This window comes from Chaetomium globosum, genomic scaffold (assembly GCF_000143365.1).
Source record: "Chaetomium globosum CBS 148.51 scaffold_7 genomic scaffold, whole genome shotgun sequence".
Lineage (NCBI taxonomy): Eukaryota > Fungi > Ascomycota > Sordariomycetes > Sordariales > Chaetomiaceae > Chaetomium > Chaetomium globosum.
The window spans coordinates 1,794,990-1,816,463 of NT_165982.1; the positions used below are offsets into that span (position 1 = coordinate 1,794,990).

General features: G+C 53.8%; 6 protein-coding genes across 6 annotated transcripts; 3 read left to right on the top strand and 3 right to left on the bottom strand.

Annotated features, from left to right (window-relative positions):
* Positions 1-1,396: 1,396 nt before the first annotated feature.
* Positions 1,397-1,754, bottom strand: CHGG_10156 (uncharacterized protein; the record flags this gene model as incomplete). The annotated part of the gene is made up of 2 exons (XM_001228082.1): positions 1,397-1,532; positions 1,651-1,754. 2 exons carry the CDS (start codon positions 1,752-1,754, stop codon positions 1,397-1,399), a joined length of 240 nt encoding a protein of 79 aa, XP_001228083.1.
* Positions 1,755-6,085: 4,331 nt separating this feature from the next.
* Positions 6,086-6,432, bottom strand: CHGG_10157 (uncharacterized protein; the record flags this gene model as incomplete). Its single annotated transcript, XM_001228083.1, has 2 exons — positions 6,086-6,313; positions 6,397-6,432. 2 exons carry the CDS (start codon positions 6,430-6,432, stop codon positions 6,086-6,088), a joined length of 264 nt encoding a protein of 87 aa, XP_001228084.1.
* A 4,196-nt stretch (positions 6,433-10,628) lies between these two features.
* On the bottom strand, positions 10,629-11,467 carry CHGG_10158 (uncharacterized protein; the record flags this gene model as incomplete). The annotated part of the gene is made up of 3 exons (XM_001228084.1): positions 10,629-10,744; positions 10,996-11,056; positions 11,441-11,467. The coding sequence occupies 3 exons, from the start codon at positions 11,465-11,467 to the stop codon at positions 10,629-10,631; spliced, it is 204 nt and encodes a 67-aa protein (XP_001228085.1).
* Positions 11,468-12,576: 1,109 nt separating this feature from the next.
* CHGG_10159 (uncharacterized protein) lies at positions 12,577-12,864 on the top strand (the record flags this gene model as incomplete). The annotated part of the gene is made up of 1 exon (XM_001228085.1): positions 12,577-12,864. One exon carries the CDS (start codon positions 12,577-12,579, stop codon positions 12,862-12,864), a length of 288 nt encoding a protein of 95 aa, XP_001228086.1.
* A 3,290-nt stretch (positions 12,865-16,154) lies between these two features.
* On the top strand, positions 16,155-16,737 carry CHGG_10160 (uncharacterized protein; the record flags this gene model as incomplete). Its single annotated transcript, XM_001228086.1, has 3 exons — positions 16,155-16,207; positions 16,459-16,555; positions 16,630-16,737. 3 exons carry the CDS (start codon positions 16,155-16,157, stop codon positions 16,735-16,737), a joined length of 258 nt encoding a protein of 85 aa, XP_001228087.1.
* Positions 16,738-18,146: 1,409 nt separating this feature from the next.
* On the top strand, positions 18,147-21,275 carry CHGG_10161 (uncharacterized protein; the record flags this gene model as incomplete). The annotated part of the gene is made up of 6 exons (XM_001228087.1): positions 18,147-18,252; positions 18,535-18,617; positions 18,838-19,481; positions 19,544-19,585; positions 19,645-21,127; positions 21,273-21,275. The coding sequence occupies 6 exons, from the start codon at positions 18,147-18,149 to the stop codon at positions 21,273-21,275; spliced, it is 2,361 nt and encodes a 786-aa protein (XP_001228088.1).
* Between the last annotated feature and the right edge of the window lie 199 nt (positions 21,276-21,474).

Here is a 21,474-nt window from a genome sequence, read left to right on the forward strand (position 1 = left end):
CACCGCAACCACACACTATTTTCACCCATCAGGCAACAAGAAAATCCAGCATCCAGGGGTTTTTCTTGCCCGACAACCCAACTTTCCTCCGGAACTCGGGATTGATTTTTTTCCTTGAGCTACTTACCCGTACTGCGATTCCCATCGTTGACACCCGGCCGTGGCGCCCTCCCTTCAGATACCCCAAGAGCTAGATCATTAGCCTCCTGCAAGCACAAGGGAATTGCGGGTGGTATCTTTCTGGTTCGCGCCGTCGAGACCTTTGGTGGCTTTCGCAAAACATGGTCTCGATCCTTGAAGATCGTTCCCCGGGCTTCCTCCTCTAGTTTCAAAGTCCATCGGCCCGCCCGCCGACCCTGAGACAATCCGGATAACGAAGACCCAAAGCGGGTGCGTAATGCCTCGCGTGGTTGGCGGCAGGGGCATCACGCTAGTTATCTCGAACGGACCCTGAAGGGTCATCAACCCCCTCCCGGGGTGCCAACGACCCCGAGTGTCCCGGCCGGCAACCGCTACGGCATTTACTGGCTATACCCATTGTCGCTCCTCAGTTCGAGTCGGTTGTGACAGCTGTCGGACCAACCCATCACCAAGCCAGACGTTCCCGTATGTGTAGTTCACCAGGAAGAAGCATGTTGACGGCGGGCGGAGAGACCCATCCCCCGGCTGCTGGGAATCAGCCCGGGGCTCACTCGGGCCCGAAACGAACCCCTAACCTTGCGTTAACGCCACCGAAGTGCGCGCGAAAGAAATCATCCATCTGTCGGTACCCTCTCGTGTCCGTAGCTCCTAGCAAGGCCAATGAAGGGTGCGGGGATGGCCGAACATCACCACGCAGACCCCTCCGGTAATGGCAAAGTTGCCAAGATGCCCCGGCCTGCGAGCTGAGGCGAGAGATCAGCGGGGATCCCACGATGCCTGTTCCGTCCTGGCGGGACCGCCACTCGGGGACGCGAACGTGAAGAGGAGAACTGCACGGCATGGTTAGCGCTTTACGGCAAACCCGGGGTCTGCAATAAGAGCCATGTTCCTAGCGATGGTGGGATCAATCGCCTGCGTCAATTGGGATGAAGTCGTGAAGGAGAATGCCGGTGGCTGTTTCCGGGCTAATGGCTGCAGGCGCCCAACTGAACGGGTGCCCAATCGCGGCCGATCCAGCTAAGAATCCCCCGGACGCCGCCACCATGGGCTAGCGCGGCAGGCTGCGCCGACATCATGGTCATTCATTCCCCTCTCCTCTGGCCAGAACGGATGCAAATGAGGCCTGGGATTCTGAAAGCGCCTTCCAGTTTCCCCTGTCCTCTCTTTCCTCTTTGCCTTGCTCGCATGAAAGCCAATCCCAAACCGCTCAACTACGTCCTCAAACTACCCTACAGCCGCAAGGTGACGGCCGGGGCTAAGGGCCCAGAGACACGGGCATAGGCTTGGAGTTACCGCCCTGCAAGAACGGGCCGTCGATCATCGCACCACGCAGGCGCGCGGAGCAGTATCCGGTGCAAAAGCAACTGACAACCACGCGACGGTCATGCTGACTGGAGGCACAATTTCGGCGGGCCGACATTTGTACAGATGTACGAAGTACCTCAGATACTGTGGTAGGGTGCGTCTCGAGGTACTTCGTGCGAAGTACCCCAACACACCGCATCTCACCCTCGCAGCGGCGAAGTCCAAAGCCCACTTGGTCTAGCCAGCCAGAAACGGTCGCGGGTTGAAGCGACGGTTCGACATCTGCCCCAGATAGTTAGCAACCCCATAGTGGGTACTGGAGTTAACCAGCCAATGGCGGCCTCCTCTTAATCCCTGCCGGAGCTGGCTCCGTCGCGTTCCCTTGCCGAAACACAGGGGTTCAGTCAAACCATCCACCTTGCCAGGCAAGTGGGTGACAAAATAATCGAGCCACACAGACCACTCCTACAGAAAATTCATCTCCACCAAACCAGCAGTATCTTGAACATCACAGTCATTTGTAGTCCCAATTCTATCTAATTGCCGCTCATTTTGCCATCAAGATCTAATGTTTGCTGTAGGATTTTACAGTACCTTTTTTTATTTACATCGTGATTGACGACGTAATCGCGACCAAAAACAAGGCATCTACCCCTGAAGGTTGGTGTTAATCCTGCTGCAAATATTTTGTAGAAGAGCGGACCGCTAACCGCATTTAGTATGAAATGACCGGGTTCTGTGGCTCGATTATTTTGTCACCCACTTTGCCAGGCTCAGCCAGCCTAGGACGGAGCAGAGGAGAAGAGCCAACAGCACCAGACGGGCAGATATTGGCGATACGAAGGACGGAGTTGGAAAACTATCTGACTTTCACCATTTCTGTCAATTCTTTTCGGGTCATTCGAGCATCGATCACATATCATCGGCGGAAGGACCCGTGAATTGGGGACTTGGTTCCCATTTTGGGGCATTTTTCCCTCTTAAAATCGACAGAAATTAGGGCCTGTCGGCGGTTTACTGCCTGTTTTGGAATTTGGTCAGCTTCGAGAGGGGCAAAATGTTCCTCTCTCAGGATTGTGTGGGTTCTGCGGAAACCAATGGTGTGGTTTCAGGGGCTCGACACGTGAAGATCTGCAATGGGGGATTTGCCATGAGAGCCAAGCGCTTCTGGCCGAGTCGGTCTTCCACTTGAGTGCATTTTGGGAAGGTCGGAGAATATTTTGGCAAGAAGTGAGGCGAGACAATGTTGATGCCTATCGTTCAGGTTTGAGCTCGTTGACTTGTTGCTTGTCTCCTTGTCTACACTACTGCACGAGCTGCATATTGAGTTTTCTTTTCCATGACCAGTCCTCAGCAGCTAGCCCAGAGGGGCTGCAAGACTCGCTGGGGCGCAGATAACTAATGTACATGCCATACTTACGCACACAGCAGTTGTTGAGTTCGGCGATGCCAATGTTGGTCTTGCGTTGGCAAAGGTAAAAAGAGTGTAGGTATTCCCCTCGGACTTGATGTAACGTATGCACTTTGGGTCGAGCAACGGTCAGATCCATCGGGTCGCAAACCAAGCTCACAGAGGCAGGACGGAGATTGGGTCCATCAAGGACCCAAACCAATACCGAATGAAATCCACCGACTGCCACCCAAGGAATCCCAGCTTAATCTTTCCCAGTCGAACTGTAACTAACTAGCCCCGCCATTAGTTGACGTGACGGCAGTCACCGAACGGCGTGTTTAGTGCCGAGTTAGCACAAAGTTCAACGTTTGTCTAATGTCAGAGATTGTTTGTTGACGAATCAATCTTGCACTCATTGAAGCCGGCAACGTTAGCTTCTTGAACATCGCCGCGAGCTTACCTGCGCGTCAAGTGGGCTGGCGCAATATACGAGTCAGAATCGACAACAACGTTGCCGTAAAAGGTTTCCCCCACGAGGATCGTGTTTCACGAGCTCCCGATACTACGGTTGCGGTCCCGCCGCTCTGGTTCGCATCCATCAGTCGCCTATCCGCTCGCCTCCGCCTGCGGCTCCGCGTCGCTTTCCCCCTCGCAACTTAATCCTCGCATTCCAGCCGAGCTATCGGGCTGGGCCCATTTCTTTCAACGGTTGCCTTCGCTCCATGCCGCCGGGATGCCGTCGTTGCCACGATGGTGGAGCCTCCACCACCAGGGACACTGGTGCTCATTGCTCTCGTGGGTTAGCACGTGGCTCGTTACTGCGCGTCTCTCCTTTCCCCTCAGTACTCAACGACCAGATGACTTGGTCTGGTGAACTGCCCCTTGTCAATGCGTCCGTCTTGCCGGGGGGGGAGGGGTCAAACCCCCGGCGAGCCATCATCACATCTCCGTTGCCTCACCGGAACGACATCATGAACATGGCGAATTCCTGACAGCAATCCAGAATGGCAACCGCTCCCCCTCCAACGCCCCCCCCGCGCCAGCATCCCGAACCGGTAGTTGCATGGCGTCGGCGTTGATCGGCCCTAGGGTCAAGGTGGTATCCCCGCTTTATCCGGCGGCAAAGTCAAGGCCGGGTAAATGTGATCCCCGAAGTTACTCGCTGTTTCGCTGGCCTGCCACTGCCTGCCCGCTGGGCGAAACGGCCACGGCCGCCAAAGTCCCCCATGAGCTCGTTGTCCCCGATTGCTCGGCCCTGGACCAAGATGGAAAGAGGATGTGTGCCCAAAAAGGGCCAGAATTCTCCGAGTCGGTGGTCCCCCACCCCTTGGCAGTGAGCGAAAGCCTGGTCGCTGGGCTTCACCGGTTTCAGTGCGCACTGATCCTTCTCCTCGAAGGCGGTCAGCCAGGGGTAGAAGGTCGCATCTCGAGCTCACCGGTGGCCAGTAGCCTCTGTCGCTTAGGCATCCCGGTGTGTTTGCATGATCCTATCATGATAAAATCCGAGGGCACATGTTCAAAGCTCTCGTTGACATTATGCTCGTCCAGTTAAAACCCCGTTGTTGTTTGTGGTCTTGCATGGAAGTCCGACACTTGGGCAGAGTTCGCAGCAAAGACTGGTAGAGGCGCTTGAGGAGAAATAGCGGCTTGGAAGGGGTGAATGAAGGGAAGAAGGCGGAAAGCGTCGGATGTCGTCAATCTCCAAGTCGGCGTTGTTCCCTTAAGTACTGATCATTCCATGCTCAGAAAGAACTGGCCTCGAGGCATCCCCAAGTTTTTATTTTAGTCATGGCTTTATCTCATTAACAATCCATTCTAATGGTGAAAAGCGGGTGGCTCTACAAATCGACTAGTTATAACGTTCAAGAACGATTCAGAAGTGTTCCAACATGACCTGAATAATATGACGATTCTGAATCTGTACTGCCGGTAGAATTCCTTTGCTCGTACCAGAGGAAGATCCCCATGCTTGTTAAACCCTTACATCAACAAAGGGGCCAAGTGCTGAGAAGCACGGCTGCAAGCAGCAACAAGTCTCGAAATACCAAGTGGGACCTGTAAGTGCTGGCCTGCAACAGCTCGAAGGTGATTTTGAGCTGTAATGCGCAACCGCTCGGTCCGAACTCTCGACTACTAGATGCATGACATGTCAACCTTCTGTAGATTGCTTCTAGTACATCCTGGACTTATACCCGAGCACCACGTTGCCGCCATATTTCAAATTCCCATAAAGCATGCAAAGCGCATGCAAAGCGCACCGTGGTATACCTAACGAACTTAGGAGGGCATTAACTATGGTCAGTATCGCCAGCTCTGTTGAAGTCTACAAAGATGCATTTTAACAAGCTGACCTCGAGAGAAGTGAGCGGCGACGCTACAACTATCATACTAAAAATTGAAACGTGGATGTATTTGGCAGTGGCCCGGTTTATACAGTGTATGGATGAGATGGTTCTTACGTCGTCAATTGTTGTTAGGTAGTCTGAGGCTCATTTTAGGAACATGGAGAACAGGAGTACCCGCCCAATCGCGTCATATATATGCTGTTTACAGCCGTCGGTGCGGAGAGTGTTAGGCTAGGTAAGTTATCGACTAATCGTAGATGATTAATTACTCGGCGCCCCTATCTCTTATAGCATCCGTGATACTCTTGCTATTGTCGCAGTTCAAACTCGCTCCAGCCGCTGGGCACTCAAGGAGGTCAAAAGGAGCAGGGGGCAAAAGAAACCACCCAATTTGAAGGCACTAAAGGGAAGTAGAGAGCTAGTAATATGAACTCTGATGTCAAACACTCTAGTGACTTGTTTCGGCCGTTCTTCCATGTTTACCTTCGTTGCCCGCGCCGCCTTAATTTAAAGCACATATCCCTCCTCAACCTTGAACCTGGACCCGCACAACCTTGCCATACGAGTGTACGACTTGGAGTGGGGATGCTTCCTGGGTACATACTATAAAATGGAAGGTGGAAATGGTGGGGACGATGAAGTTAGGCCCAATGTCAGCGAGACTTTTAGTGGAAGGTTGGTAGAGTGGGTTGTCCATAATTAAGGGAAGCTACGGAACTGTTGGGGTTGGGTCGTACTGGTAAGAAAGGGGCCACGAGAAGGAGGAAGAGGATTCGAAAGTTGGTGAGAGCACGACCGCTGCTGCATATTATTTAGAATTCCAACATGGTCTCTCGTCGAGCTCGAATTTCCAAAGTGAGCGGTAGTTAATCCACACCACGTAATACTCCGTCCCGGTCCCTCACGCGGAGTTTTGGCGCTTCGGACACCTGGGTCTTCCGTAGCTGGCGCCATGTCTCGGATATGTCGACAGGAGCAAGAGGGTGAGGGTGACTTTGAAGACAACAGCAAAGGCATGCGGATCTCGGACCTTGTTGGCGTGAGACCCTTCTCGAAACCTTCTAACGTCCACATATGCCGTCGAGTCACACATGATTATCGTCTTGTAGAATGTCGCCAGAGCCTTAGTCTGTTAGATGATTGTTGTCTCAAGCGAAACGAAATGCCTCGGATATGCGGAATTATTCAGGGGTTGCAAAGCAAGCGTGTGACGGGATGATCGACAATACCATTAGACGGCGTGGCCATGATTGGTCTTGCCCGAGTGATACAGGACGCCACGGCGGTTTGAGGATGTTCGCGAGCTTCTAGAATTTTGCCCGATGCAGACATTCACACATGATGCAGGAGGTAGGAAAGGGGGGAGTCCGCGGGGAGAAAGGGGAGAGAGCTGCCTTGGTGTGCTCGGCGGTCCTGGCATGCCTTCCATTACTCACAGGGAATAAATGAGTGTCCTCTCTCACCGATGTCCTCGTCTCCCAATCACACAAGTCACCTGCAATTTGCAACTGCATTGCCATGCTCTGGTTGGTGGGTTCGAGTACTTGGCGGTTAACGGGCCAATCTGGGGGTGGCTTGTTCGTGGCAAGTCGGCCGCCAACACCACCAACACCACCATCACCACTGCCGAGTGACTGTTCAATGTTCACAGCCCGGATGCCGTCTCTTTTCCTGTGGTTTTTGGGCACGGCTCGAACAAAGGTTGAAAAACTTTTTTTTGTTTTTGATATAGGAGGGAGCTCATCCAACTGATTTCTGTCTCGCAAAGGTGAGATACACAGCCACGTCGTCTGCGGCCGAAACAGAGGCCCGGTGGATGCCCCCGGGCTTAGACAACTCAAAATCTCCAACACAAAAAGAGGAGAAGCGGAGATTGAACACATTGAGGGTGGCACCGTCGTGGCTTGGAAGCGAGCCGGACACAGCCCGGCTACCCGAGTCAAGCGATTTCGAGATGCAAGAAAGCTAGCAGGGTTCACAGTGCGTTGGGCCGACCACAAGACCCCGGGCAGAATTCAAAGGAGGCCCTCCAGTTTGATCCGGAGAGAATGATCATGGCGCACGCATCGGAGGCCGACGCTGAGGTTTAGGTCACCATAGGGACCAGGTGCATCGGTCAACTCCGAAGCACGGGCGAGTTGAGAACTGAATTCAATAACTTATGTGCTTGAGCAAGCCATGTTTGATATGCGGCTCCCGCATCGGACGGACGCAGCATGGTGGCGTTGAGTCATGCATGGTTCAAGCGGGTTTCACAAGACACTGCCAAATCTTGTAACTTGGCAGAGAGCGGCACCCGCGTCTTGACTGCCCCTTGTGTTACCTATATTGTAGGGACATCTTGTCACATGGCCACAGACTGTAGGGCTGAACATGGGACGATCGACGGCAGGGTTCGTGGCAGACCAGGGACGGTGAACCATTGGCCAATTCCTGTCCGTTGTGTCCGAGGCACCTCGACAAGGCGGTGCGCACCTGGAGAACCGCAGCACTGTGTGGATGGGTGCCTCAAGCTCAAGGCGGCAGTCACAGGCGGCCGACAGAGAGAGTCATGAAGAAAAGGGGCTGCAAGCCATAGGGTGAGAGAGATATGAGGTTGATATTGCCCGAGGGAGACCGGCCTGCCAATCATCGAGTGTATCGGCCCTGTGTCACCTCTCTCCCTTTTCTTGACGACCTTGTAGCCTGATGGTAGCAAAGTAAAAGATCGGGAACCTGCCAATCACAGCTCTCGGCGCTTAATTTACCGCAGCCTTTCCACCTAACAGTTCGCCTAAGTATGTGCATGTACATGTAAGGGTGATCATCTGGCTGTCCAATCGGCGCGGGTTGCATGCTACCTGGCCCAAACCAACAAGAACAAATCTGTAAATCGATCCTTGGCGAAGACATCCAAGCTTTTTGCTCCTTCGTCCCAACGCCGCTCCGCCGCCCCCTGCTCCCGCCGCAGGAGGGCGGGACTCGCATCTTTATTTCCGTAACACAAAGCGGACCCCACCCTCCCCCCCTTAGACATGCTTGTGACTTGGGACGGTGTCTGTGGGATGTTGTTGTAAGTCGTACAGTGCACAGTGCCATATCGTCTCTAGCTTGACGGGTTAATGAGGCGGAATCCCCCCTTCAACCCCGGCCCCCCTCCCCTCCCCTCCCCTGTCACCCCGACCCAACAGTTTGGATTCCGGGCATTGCTGAACACCCGACCTCGCAGGCGACCACCCGCAACTTGGAAAAGTGACCTGTTGGTTCAGTGCCTCGCCTCAATTCTCTCGGTATGTTGACCAGTGTCATCGACGAGAGTGTTCGCCTTCCTTGCCAGCCAAGGCACCCTACTTCTCCTCCATCCCTGACTCAGAGGCATCTTTATCACGAAGATGTTTGTCTATAAAGAATCTCTACCCTCAACCCAATATCCCTTCTTCCATTACACAACATCACAACAACCTCTCCATATCAGTCTGCTGACTCAGAGCCTGGTACACCCTCATCTACACGACTTGCTTCCTCAAGGGACCCGGCTGTATATACTTTGCAAACTCAGCATCCGACCTCGCCTCTCGCATCCACCTTGGGTTTTCTTCTTTAGGGGACCAGCAAGATCCTCTAGTCGGAGCAACCTACCTATTCACCATGTGTACCTGGGAGCTAGTCAAGTTCTCGGACTGCCGCCACAGCGAGCTGCAAAAGATGGCCTACTCGTGTGATGTCTATCGGCGCCACGTCTACGGGTCCTGTGTCTATGACGAGCGCTACGACCGCGACCGTGTCTGCAAGGTCTTCAGTGACGGCCTCTGCAGCAGGTGTTCAGAGCTGTTCAAGTACATAAACTACGACTAGAGTGCCTACGCTTGTCACAACGATTCAACCTGACCACCGCAAGCCATCGGCTGCTTCGATAACCTACGACTTGTACAAATAACTTTCCGGTACGAGTCCGTTGCTACTACCCCACATTCCCGACACCCTTTGCTGATTGCCCGATCGCAGCGTACCGGCTTCTATCACCAATGTATCACCACCAGTGCGACGCTTCGAGCGAGTTTTATTCGGGGGAATTTGATATTTTCTGGCCTGTTATGGGCGGAGTATATTCAGGGACATTCTTTTCAGAGGGATTGGGTAGACTTCTTAGCATCACTGCATAGACGAGAGACGGCGCGCCTGACATTCATTGTACATGATTCTCATATTTTCTTCTTGTTACCTAGATCAATAGATAGAGAGAGCTTCGTTTTCATTTCAGACACTTCCATCATTTTCCGCTAACCCCCTGCCGGCCCCATCGATCATTGCGCCTCACATCCGAAATCTCTTTCTCCAGTCCGAGAAATGACGCGTCTTTCCGTCTGATCCTCCCGCTGGCTCCGCCGCCCAGGGCGTTGCAGGTCAACATCTCAGCCAGGACCAATAAGCTTTGCGGCGTCGAGCCGCAAACGAGCATCCGCCCCATCCGGGAGATGTGGGTCCCGCCGCTCCGGATTCCGGGGCCGGGCCGGAGGGTCTCCGGGGCTTACTCGGCGCTTACTTTCAGCGGAAATCAACCTGGTAATTGTAAAACTGTTCGCTCAATTTGAAAGGTATATTAAGCGGGATTGCAGGAGAGAGAGAGGAGCATCATCACCCGTTTCTGAGTTGGTGATGGGACATTTTGGTGTTAAGTTACAGCGACTTGCCGAATTAGGAAATACCACCAATCAGATTATTGGCCCCCAGAAGCACCCGCCACACAACGGGGGGGTGCCGAAACGCACGCAGAACTACCGTGCCACGCCCCGGCGGCCGGTTCGCGAGCCTCACTTTTCGTATGCACTGTGAACCCTGCGGGCCCCGCGTGTGTTTGTCTTGTACACTACCCAATCGCGCTTGACCGTAGCGCTCAATTCTAAGCGCCGAAGCCGAGCTGATCACCGTTAGCTACAGACGAGAGATATCAACGGAAGCGAGGCAGATAGAGACAGCTGCGTCTTTTTTTTAATATGGGAATAACCAGAACGATGTGATGCAGATATAAATGCAGCAACAATAGCAATAACAGGAACAACAACACACGAAACGAACCCCAGCAAGACAGCCCCCCGTTTGCACCACGCGACGAAGGGGGTCCATCAAACCACGGGGCATGCACGGAAAACCATAGGGCTGAGCCGGCTGAGCAGCAGCTCGAACCAAAAACAGCAACTCCAGCTTGGTTGGGGCTGAGCTGACCCGCAGCCACAACAGCAACAACCCAACCACCACAGCACCAAAACTCCCCACCAAAAAATAACACGCACAGCACCACCATTGTTTCACCACCACCAACCCCAATTTAGCACACATTCTTTCCATCCCATGCCACCCGGCCCGCCCCCACGACCACCACCACCACCGTACGGACTCTGAAACCCGAACACTGTCGGGCATGCGAGATGGCCCCCGCGATGCGAATGGAGGACCACCCCCCCGGCCTACGCGGCCCTCGCCTCCGGGGGGCCGTGGCACGGGCAGACACAGACACAGACACAGACACGGACACGGACACGGACACGGACACGGACATGCGGCGCGGCAGGGTGTGAGTATACTAGGTAGGTAGGTAGGGTGGTTGGGATGGCGATCAAACCTATTAGGTAGGTACCTTGGGTAGTGTGGGATGTTTACATGTATTGACACTGCCCGAGGGTGAGGGTGGGGAGGGGCCGGCTTGTTTTTTGGTGCGAGGTGGAAGGCGGTGTTGGGACGGATGGCCCATGGGCCATGCATGGGTCGGTTGCATGATGTGGTTGGTGATGTGGTGGTTGGGGTTCGGTGGAGCGTAGGAGGTAGTGTGCTTACTCGTGCTGCTGATGCGATGAGTGTGCTTGTGGCCCGTGGGAGGGGGTATGTGTGGTGTGGTCTATGATTTGGGTCCGTGTTGTTGCTCGTCTCGTTATTCCTCTTATCCTTTTTCTTTTACTTCATCAAAAAGAAGGGAGGTGCGGCTTGAGTCGTTACCGAGGGGGGGAGGGGGGGGGGGGTCCAATTCCCGAGGAAAAGGGGATAAAAAGGGGCGGTTATGGTGGTTCCTTGGTAGACTGGTGGGACCGATGCAAGGCTCGTTGGGCGCGTTTGATTAATTACATGTCTGTGTAAGCGCGTACTACCCAGGCTCTTTGCGCGAAGGGTGTCGGGGAATGTTGTGAAGGGTAGCTCGGAGAGGAGGAGTGACGCGCAATGCAGCCTTGTTGTCAAGGGGCGAGCCTCGCGACGGGAGCGAAAAATCTAACCGACATCGACATACCCTAATGACAACCTCAGCATCGAACATGATGCCATGAGGTGTGTGTACAAGGGGCAATCTAAGACTTGTCCTCTACTGGTATCCATTCCCCGCGCCCACTTTGGGACCCTTTTGATTACTACCGTTCTTTTTGTTTTCGTGTACCCTGTGTCTCTTCTTCCCTTCCGTACTTGCTCCGGGCTACCCCTTATCATCGCCTCTTAGTTCTACATCCACCAACTTTTCCGTTTCTCCTCGGGGGCTCTAAGGGCTTCCCGAGCTGTCTACCTGATCAAAGGAATAATGCCGCTTAGGGCGTAGTTGAAGAAGTTGCTGGATGGGGTGTTCTGCCAGAACAACCTACGTAAGTGCTTAGATACTTACTCAGATACCTAGTCAGGGACGCAGCCTTGAGATGCCAGCGCTAGCCATTATACTTCCTTGTGTTGAAACCCCGTACCTAGTACACCATATCGGCTTGGCTATGCCCCCGCTGTTTCGATTGTTTTGTAGATGCTCCTGAGACAATGGTCTGGTAGACCTCAAACATTGCCGCTGCCAGATAGCTTGTTCTGTTGTTATCCCTAGGTCCGATTTAGGTTTCAACCCATGTAGTGTCCAGGCGAGCAAGTTCATCCGCAGACTTGAAAGCCGCCGCATTTGAAAAGTTTTATCGACCTTATATGCCCATCATGGATCCGAACCACGAGCGGCTCAGCTTCAACTTTGTAGGATTTTCCTCCTCACATACCTCGAGAACACCTCGCCAGCACGCTCTTTCTTCGATATCACCTTATTCACACACGCCCTGGAGCTCCACAGCGCAGGTCAGCACGATGGGAATGCTGCAGCTGTCATGATTATGTACTACAAATACATATATTCTCTCCATCTTGCAAGGAAACCATAGCTTTCCCCCTGTCCGAGAGGAAGAAAACTCTGGTCCTTCACCTTTGTAAATCCCTGTTCCTATAACTAACTATGCTAAATATATTTCCGCGCTAGCTAAAGAGAGTTGGCGAGACTCCAGGAGATCGACGAACTGGGGGTTCAATGACCCACTCTTGTACAAGCAAGTACGGACAGACGATAACAACTTGTAGATGAGACAGCGAAAACCGTTGACAGCGAAATGGGCCCGGGTATTTAGACGCAAGATGACACAAGGGGGCGGCTGCCACTGGGTAGTCCGCACTTGCTTACAGCTCATGTCACGGATGTGGGCGGAAGGGGATAGGGAAGTTGAGAACCGAGGACCAACTTCAGGGCAGGATCTGATCAAGCCCATCAAGTATATTCGACTCCGACCAGTGTTGCTCGGAAAATATGTACAACGAAACCCACAAGCAGAATCCGACGCCGCACTCCACCGACAGCACAAGGTGCTAAATGTGTACCCGTGTGCCCGCCGGCCCTGTATCTACATCTATCACAACCCGAGCTGAAAAAGATGGCTTAAGCGGTGGTGTATCCAAAATAGTCAGAGAGCGTGAGTGAGGCCGGACCAATGTGTTTCGGCGCCAACCTGCCAACCCACCAAACCTGCCAAACCCCGTCGTCCCCGACGCCATTGTTCCAGACATTATTGAGTAACTTAAGAGACATGAACGATAAATCAGCATTTCAGCGAGAGCACCCGTCATGTGTCCTCCATAAATCTCGACGCTGAGCCCCTCGATCCGTCTCGCGGTGCAAAACTGCGGCCGGCGGCATCTGGTGGTAGTAGCGTTGTGGGGAAAACGGACGGGCGATGCCCCGGCCGGTAAGGGGCCGTGTTCGTGGAGGGGCGTTCGTTGGGCGCCGTCCCGGTAAATGGGGACGCCGCTGACCGGCCGCATGGGTGATCCAAGTTGGAAAGGGTTCGAGCTTTCCGAGAACGCTTGCGAGTCTCGGTAGTACGAGGACCCGCTGCCGATGCTATCGTGTGGGTCGGTGTACCCGTCTCCGCCGGATTCGAGGACCGAGACCAGCTTCTTGCCGGACACCCTGTAGAATCCCTTCTCTTGAGTGGCCGGCCCAGCAGCCGGTGCGTCGATCGCCGCTCGTTTCCCGCTCAACTTGGCGAGAGCGGAGGGTATGGCAAACGCACCCGTCCGCTCGGCCATACCCATCCCGCTGCTGGGGCTAGTCGGTCCCGGTGATGAGAAACCCCTGCCCCTATCCTCGTCGCCCAGCAACATGATGCCTTGACCGCGCTGTCTCCTCCACTTTAACAAGTACAATAGTGCGACGGCGATGAGCGCGATGCCGGCAATGCTACCGACGACCCCTCCGACGACAGCGTTTCGAGTTTCAGGGGCGAGGCCAGTGGGTTCGGGAGTGGGTTCGACGGGAACGGGAACGGCTGCTGTGGCCCCAGGGCCTCGTTTTTGCCCTGTCATCGGTTCCGCCGGCGACGATCGTTACGGTATCGGTGGTTGAAGTCCAAAGGGAGCTACTGTTCTTAGTAGAAGTGAATGTGGAACGAGAAGATGAAGTTCGCGAATGGTTCGAAAAGAGGCCTATCGTATGGTTGCCAAAGAGTGACGGTGGACGAGCTACCAAGAGTCAATAGGTGAGCAAAACGAACGAACAGGTTTGGCGAAACGTACTTGACGACGAAGAAATTGGTAACCCCAGAACAATGTGGGGAATGCAGACGTGCTGCTGAAAGGAGTGGACGTCAAGCGTCTCCGAGGACGCAGACAAAGTAGATGAGGACGTCTCACGACTCGGCGGATGTTGTCGGCGATGCCGTGTCATCGGCCGGACCGGGAAGCAAGCCAGAGAGAGGCAGGCTAGGTAACGAAGGGAGAGACACGGTGGGGCAACACGTCGCCGAGGGGCGGGCAGACCCAGCAGTGAAGACCGGCCGGCAAGCCTGCCGCGGTGGGTGCGGCAGTATCCCGAGGTCAAAGTGTCGACGCTAGTGACGGCGCCCGATGGCATCGATGTAATGAACGGACGGACACGGTTTGCACGACGACGACCTTGGCGGCCATGCAGCTTCTCGTTGGGTGGTGAACGAATGTGTGGTGGAGGGTGATATCCGGCCTCGGGGGTGTGCAAACGACGGTGTTGGTGAAAGATGCAGATGCTTGGTGGTTTTAGATCGTGGTTTGTGGACATGGTTGTGGCGGGTGCTGCGGGCCTGAAAGAGTGATGGCCCGCTGGCATCGCCTGGGTTAGTCATAGCGCTTGCGTGGCTGTGAAAACGAATGTGGGCAAGAGCTGCGGAAAAAAAAAGAGCGGCAGTCGGTGGGCACGAATCGAATGGCAGGCTAGCAGCCCAACCCCGTATTCGAAAGTCTTGTCGATGGGCTGGATGGAGGGAAGCTCGTAAAATCGAAGCTGGCTGTGCGCGTGATCCGGAGGGGTCGGCTCGTCATGGTCGCAATTATCCAGCCAAACTCGCCCGACTCGTCCAAAAGAAAACCGGAAATGTCGAATTAACCGTCCCTTCTTGCAGCCAAAAGTTGATCGTCAATGCGCTGCGTCTCTTAAGAGGGACCGGGGGCCCAGTGAGATTCGGGAGGTGCCGTCAAAACTCACCCGTTCCACATGTCCACGATGATGCTGGAGGTCGTCAATCGCACCGGCACGCTTGACAACCAGTGTGAGAGAAAGGAAGAGGGTGGCGCGAACGGGCGGCGCCGCGTGTATATTCCTTCTCGCAGCATTGTCCCGACCAGAAATTCTATTTTAATTTAAATTACCGGCCCAAGAGAACCCAGACGGCGAGCTCCGCAGTGGTTGTCGCAATGAGTCGAGAGAACTGGGCCTGAGCCTGAGCTGCCAATCTCGCTTCCCTTGGCGTCCGGGTTTTTCCCCCATCACAAGCCCACCATTGGCCAATCGTGTTCTCGAGGCCGATGCAGGAATGCGGGAATCCGCCGTCCTCATTGGTTGAAGATCTTTAACATGCGTTTGATGGATGGTTCCTACCCTGTTCGGCCGATTGCCTCTTTGCAGAGGGGAAAACACGAGATTCCAGTTTGGACCGAACACAACCCCCCTCGGCCCCCACCCGTGCCCGCCTGCCACTTGCTGCCGCTAGCGTTGTGCCACGACACGAGAAGCAAAGTGAGATTCGATAGGTGGTGGACAAGATTGGGTTGCCAAAATATCGAACCCGAAAAACGGGGACCATGAAGAGAACAGCACGAGTCGGCTTATCCCTGCGAAAGGGGCTGCTTTCTCCTGTTTCAAGGGATCTAGCCTGTTTCTTTTACTTCAAGTGGGGGACTTCAAACATCCCACAGGCCGCGAGGAGCTCACCCAGGGCATTGATGTTCCCCTCCCAATTTTGTATAACTGCTTTGAGTGTTTCACACCACTTGACAACTCTTCCTAGGAGTTCCAGGCTGTTTTGTTTCCTACCCCGACGGCGCACATGGGCCATCCCAGATACCCTTCCTTATCTTACTTGGAAACCTTTTCAATATCAATACAGAAGTAAGGTGTATTATACGTACGCTTAGTGGGACTTGGCGTAAATACCATCATCGATCGTTTTCGCCTCTTCGCGTTGAAGTCGGGCATGAAGTGGGCCGAAGGTTGCCCCCTCTCAGTCTAATACCCAATTCATGACCAAACCACCCGCGCCTTGACTAACAGCGAGCTCTAACTAATTCGCCACGCTAGAAAAAAAGTATTAAATACCCTCGACTCTCGCTCTCTGAGGACTTGAGACTGCCAAAAGAATTTGCACCCCATACTTTTTTCTCTCAACGAACTTCACAATCTCAACTTCACCATGACTGGCTCAAGAATGTGTCCCTGTGCGTCTTGCTTCGGCTCGACCCCACAGTACACCCCGGTCTACCAACACCAACATCAACATCAACATCAACATCAACACCAACACCAACTTAAACAACAACCGCAGCCGCAATTAAGCTATTTCAAGGCGAAGAAGAGCGATAGCATGATCAGCAAATTACGACGAGTCTCCAGCACCGAGAGTACTACCTCAACTCTGGTCGGGCTGACTACTGACATGCAACCGATGGGCATTTCATACGAAAAGTAAGCAGCGAGCTGCTAAAAGGAGTTGACAGGAGCAATTGGCGTTCGGACGGTTTCTTCGGAGTTCAGGTGCAAGGCGCTGAGCTGATTGAAAAGGGCGAAGGCTTCAGAATTCCGCCGTTGGAAAAGGTAAGAGTTGGCATCTGTCCGTTTGGTTTTGTTCCGCTGACTAGATCTCCCGGACTAACTGCGTAATCCTGTAGGTTCAAACTCCAAACCCATATGTTACCCAGCTGATGACCAGGTTCCTGGTGCTGCAGATCCGCCACTCCCTCCACTCACAAAAGGCTTGCATGATTCGAGTATGCTAACTTGTGGTATGACCTGGACCTTGATTTGACCTCATCCCAAGTCTCGTCCCCCACTTGTGCTACAGCCATCCCTTTTACATACTCATGATCAAGATTTCAGCGGAGAATAGAAAAGAAGAAAAAAAAAAAAAAAGCATTTTAAAATCATTTTGTGCTCTTTATTCCCAGTATTGTGCTCATGATGACGTCGAGGGTATTAATCCGTGTTAGTGACACACTGAACTATCTCTACAAAGCACATGCGTTACCTAGGTGTTGATGTCTCGAGTATTTCTTGTTCACACCTAGTTACCTACAGTGGCAGACGGAAGAAATTGTATGAAGGCCTCAACGACCACCGAAGCCGACGCAGCCCTCCACCATATGAGGCAAGATGAGAAATATACCTCTCTCGAGGAGTTCAACATGACAATATAAAGCCACACCTTCTTATATTTGTACTTTAGCTGCGAACAATAATCCTGATGTACCTATCACAGCGGAGTGATGGGATCGAGTTTGGGTGAATTTGGGTGTGATTTGGCATTGTGACTCTAAGGTACCTTTGTACCATGATAGTGCTTTCTTTCAACTGGTGATCAGGCTTGCATCTTTTAGCATTCGAAATCTCAAGGGCATTCTGATTTCTAGGAGGCCTCAGCACAGTGTCTTGCCTTTGATGTTTTGCCCGTAGTTGTAGTTTAGAAGCACCTTGGCCTCTTTCCCTTATTCAAAATTCGTTCACAACTTCGAGAACTGATTCCTTTCTTGTTGGACCCCGGCCCCCCTCGTTTCACATGGAAGCTTGGGGTGATCCGCTTTCTTTGAGTAGCTTCATCTGAGATTTGGTGGCGGGTTCGAGAAAGCTTGAACCGCTTGAGCATTCGCTTCACAACTCTGGGAACACTATAGGATTCCATCCTTTTCTATTAAGAGACGTCCCAAGATGGGTGAAACTTGGTGGTCTTCTCCTCCTTCTTAATACGCTTTATAATTCACTGTTACAGGCTTGAAATGGCCTGGTCTTTTTACACCACCGCATCTGAATCCTGAGAAACCTGGTTAGTTACATTTCCTTCCTCCATCCCATCTCTCTGATCGACGAAGACCCGCCGGTGTTACCTCTTTCTTCTCGCAGCCGCCTTTCCACCACCCCCAAAGTTCCAACACCATCGGTGACCTCTCCTCCCTGCCGAGTTTCTTCCCATACGAACGACCACGACTCTCCCACGCGGGGAAGAAGCTGGCGGCAAAACAGAAAGGTAGCCAAGGGCTGGTGTTTGCGCCGGCGAGCTCCTCTTCCCCTCTTTTTTTTCTTCTTTTCCAACTCTTCCCCATCCTCAACTCCTCCCGCCCAGCGCCGTGGGTGTGTGGTTGCCTTCTCGGCATTCAAGTTTGCTTTCTGCCGCCCTGGTCGCCCAACTGCCGGGATGTCGTTCCCGCCGATTTCACTGGCGGTTTACTTCCCAGTAAAGCTGGGGCCGGATGCGGAGCTGGCCTCACAACCAGAGATTAAACCCTCTGCAATGGAACAAAGTAAGTTGCTTGTGTCGTTGCTGTGGACTTGAAGATGGACTCAAAAAGATGGTCATTTGTTTCTCATTTACAAGTTGTGCTACATATCAGTAGCAACAAACCTGACATGGGACGTTTTTGAGCAAGAGACGATGAGCTGTTACTATCTCATATGGTCTGATGCTAGGCTGAGCAGCTTGTTGCTAAAGACTGGCTGGGTTTCCAGCAAACTGTCATGGCTGCTTACTCTTTATCTTTGGATCACAAACATGTGAGCCTAAGCTAACAATTTGAACGCACTAGAAGAGCTCCCTAACCCCAATGGCCATGCCCACTCTTGGGCGGCCCTACCAGAATTCAAGCCGGCCGCCGGCTTCTTGCCCTATGTAAGAGCTACCCAGTCTGAACACAACTCACAAAGCCGTGGTGGGCTGATAGCCCTTGCATATACTTGCATATTTCATCCAATGCACCTGTCCGTCCAGTCTCATGTTTTACTTCAGACGGACTCTAATTTTAGAGTTTTGTTTGGTTATACCTTGGGCATTACATGTACCTTTTCACCTCGCTTTAGAGTCCAGACAGCTAACCCGAGTCACCCCATAGGCCCAACCATCATCATCTTGCACCCCGAGGGCAAAACAGGAAACCCAACCCGAAACCTGGGACACCAACACCACCAAGACCTTCCCCTGCGACGGCGACGACGAAGAAGAAGACCAATACTGGGAGGAGGGCCCAGAAAACGAAGACGACGACGACCACGAGGACGAGGACGCAGACAGCAGCGACCAAGACGCGTCGGGCCTGTCGTCGTTGTCGCAGGGGCAGGGGCAGGGGCCGTCGACGTCGTCGCAGCACGTGTGGCTGAGCGACGAGGAGCGGGTGCGCGTCGCCTTCAAGCGCGCCCGCACCAGCGCCGAGAAGGTCGACCTCGACCGCTCGCCCTTCTTTCCCCGGACGGTGGCCGAGTACGCGGGCCTCAAGGCGGGGATGCTCGAGGCGAGGGCTGCGCGGCTGCGGGCCAAGGTGCGCGAGAGGGAGAGGGCGCTGCTACGGGCGAGGGAAGGGGGTGCCTGGAGGAGGGTGTTTCTGGTAGGGAGGTCGGGGAGGGCCGAGGAGAGGGTTGTTCCCGTTTATTATGGGCGCGCCGAGGAGGGTAGCCCTGCTGCTCCGTGTGCGGTTGGGGGTTCCTCGATGGGGGCGGATGTGGCGAGCACGGCGAGTGTTGCCCAAGGGGAAGCGGTCTCGTGAGTTCAGCCAGCCGTTTATCTTCTCCCTTCATCGCGCGGCCTTTACTGACACCCCCTAGAAACACTAACCTGGAGAGCCACTGGGGTGGACCTGTTGCAAAGTAAGTGAGAGCTTCTCAATTATTCTCGCCACTTACTGATTTCCCTTTTCACCCCATAGCACCCTCAGCACGCCTGGTAACTGGGTTCAACCCCTCCTTTACTCTGCGCTCCCAGTCACGTTTGACTGGATCAACTTCCAGTTCATTCCCCACGAATACACCCCGTCCCAGGCACATCAGGGCATCGAGCCTCTTTCCCATGCTGGCCAGGATTGGTCCTATTCGCAAGTCAACGCCGTCGTCGACCACCCCACGGGCTCGGTACTACCTCCTTGTTACGCGGCTGGGCACCAACGCGCCTCTTCGGCCGCCATATTGAGAGAGGTTGCCGCACATGCTGCCTTCCGCCATGGTAGCGTCGATGGAAATACACAAATAACCACCAATGGCGCCCACCATGGGCATAACTTGCTTGATGACGAGGATTACGATTCCGATTCCTCCTTCACCCCGAGCGATTATCGACCTCAGCATGGCATGAGTAAGGGCAAGCCAAAGGCTCCATACAAGACATGGTGCGGTCACAATGTGGCCAGCAATTTCTTCACCCCAATCAACTTTACGGATGATCCGACCATAGCGGCAGAAGCTGAGAATAGGGCCACGGACAGGGACGAGGGACACGTCGTGCTTGACCAGAACGGGCATAACAAAAGGGAACAGATTAATTGCGAGGATGACACGGGTCTCGACAAGTTAGAGCTGGACGGGGCGCCCGCCGGTAAGGGGGAAGCCAATGGCAAGGGTAAGGAAGAGGGATACGCAAAGGGCATCCAACTCAACGTCCAGAACGAGGACACGCACGTCCGGATGGAGGAAGGAGACAATGGGCCTGATATCGAGGAATCCAGCGCTCAACCCCCCGGCCTCACAGTAGAAGACAATCGCCGACGTAAGGTGCCAAACCCTCACGCCCAGGTTTTCACCCCCTCCGCAGCGAGCACTTTCACGCCGAGCGATTACAATCCATGCAAGTTCAACCAGCACACACCAAGCCCCGGCAACATCCCAATGAACCCCCCACCACCGCCCGCAGCGCCGCAGCTCGCAACCGCACCGCTCAGCCACCGCGACGGCCTCTCCCCCTTCTTCTCCCACCCGGCCAACCCCTTCACCCCCACCGCCCCGGGCTTGCCCGCACCAGATTCCGACTGCGACTGGCCCACGGTGGCCGAACTGACCAGCGAAGGCGAGGGCCGCATCAAGCGCTGGGACACCAACTCCAACCCCAACACCAACACAACCACCCCGCGGTCCTCCTTCTCCCACCCCACCCCCACAGACCCCAACAACAACACAGACCACCTAGACACCACCACATCCCTCCCAAACCCCAGCCTCGGCCGCTTCCTCCCGCTCCCGCGCCTCCGCAACACCATCGACCCACGCCTGGACTTCACCCCCACCGCCAACAACAACAACCCCAACAACCCACCAAACGAAGCAGACGCGGACGCCACACCGTCGCCACTGCCGTGGGAAGTGCGCGCGATGGCGGGCGAGCGGCGGTGGGATTTGCACGGGGCGCGGCGGCTGTGGGAGGTGTGGGGGTGGCGGTTTGGGGACGAGGAGGATGGGTGGGATTGGCTTTTTGGGGTTGAGGGGGGTAGTGGTGGTGGGGGAGAGGGGGAGGGGGGGGTGTTTTTTTTACTGTTTATTTTTCTTTATATATTGGAATTTTTTGTAGTAATTGTTTTGTTCGGGGCGTGTGTTTTGTGGTTGTGTGTTGTGTTGTGTGGTTCCTTCTCCTCTTTTTTCCTCTCTTTTTTTGTGTTTTCTTTTTTTTTTTTTTTTTTTTTTTTTTTTTTTTTTTTTTTTTTTTTTTTTTTTGGTGGTGTTTTTTGTTTTTGTGTGTTTTTTTTTTTTTTTTTTTTTTTTTTTTTTTTTCC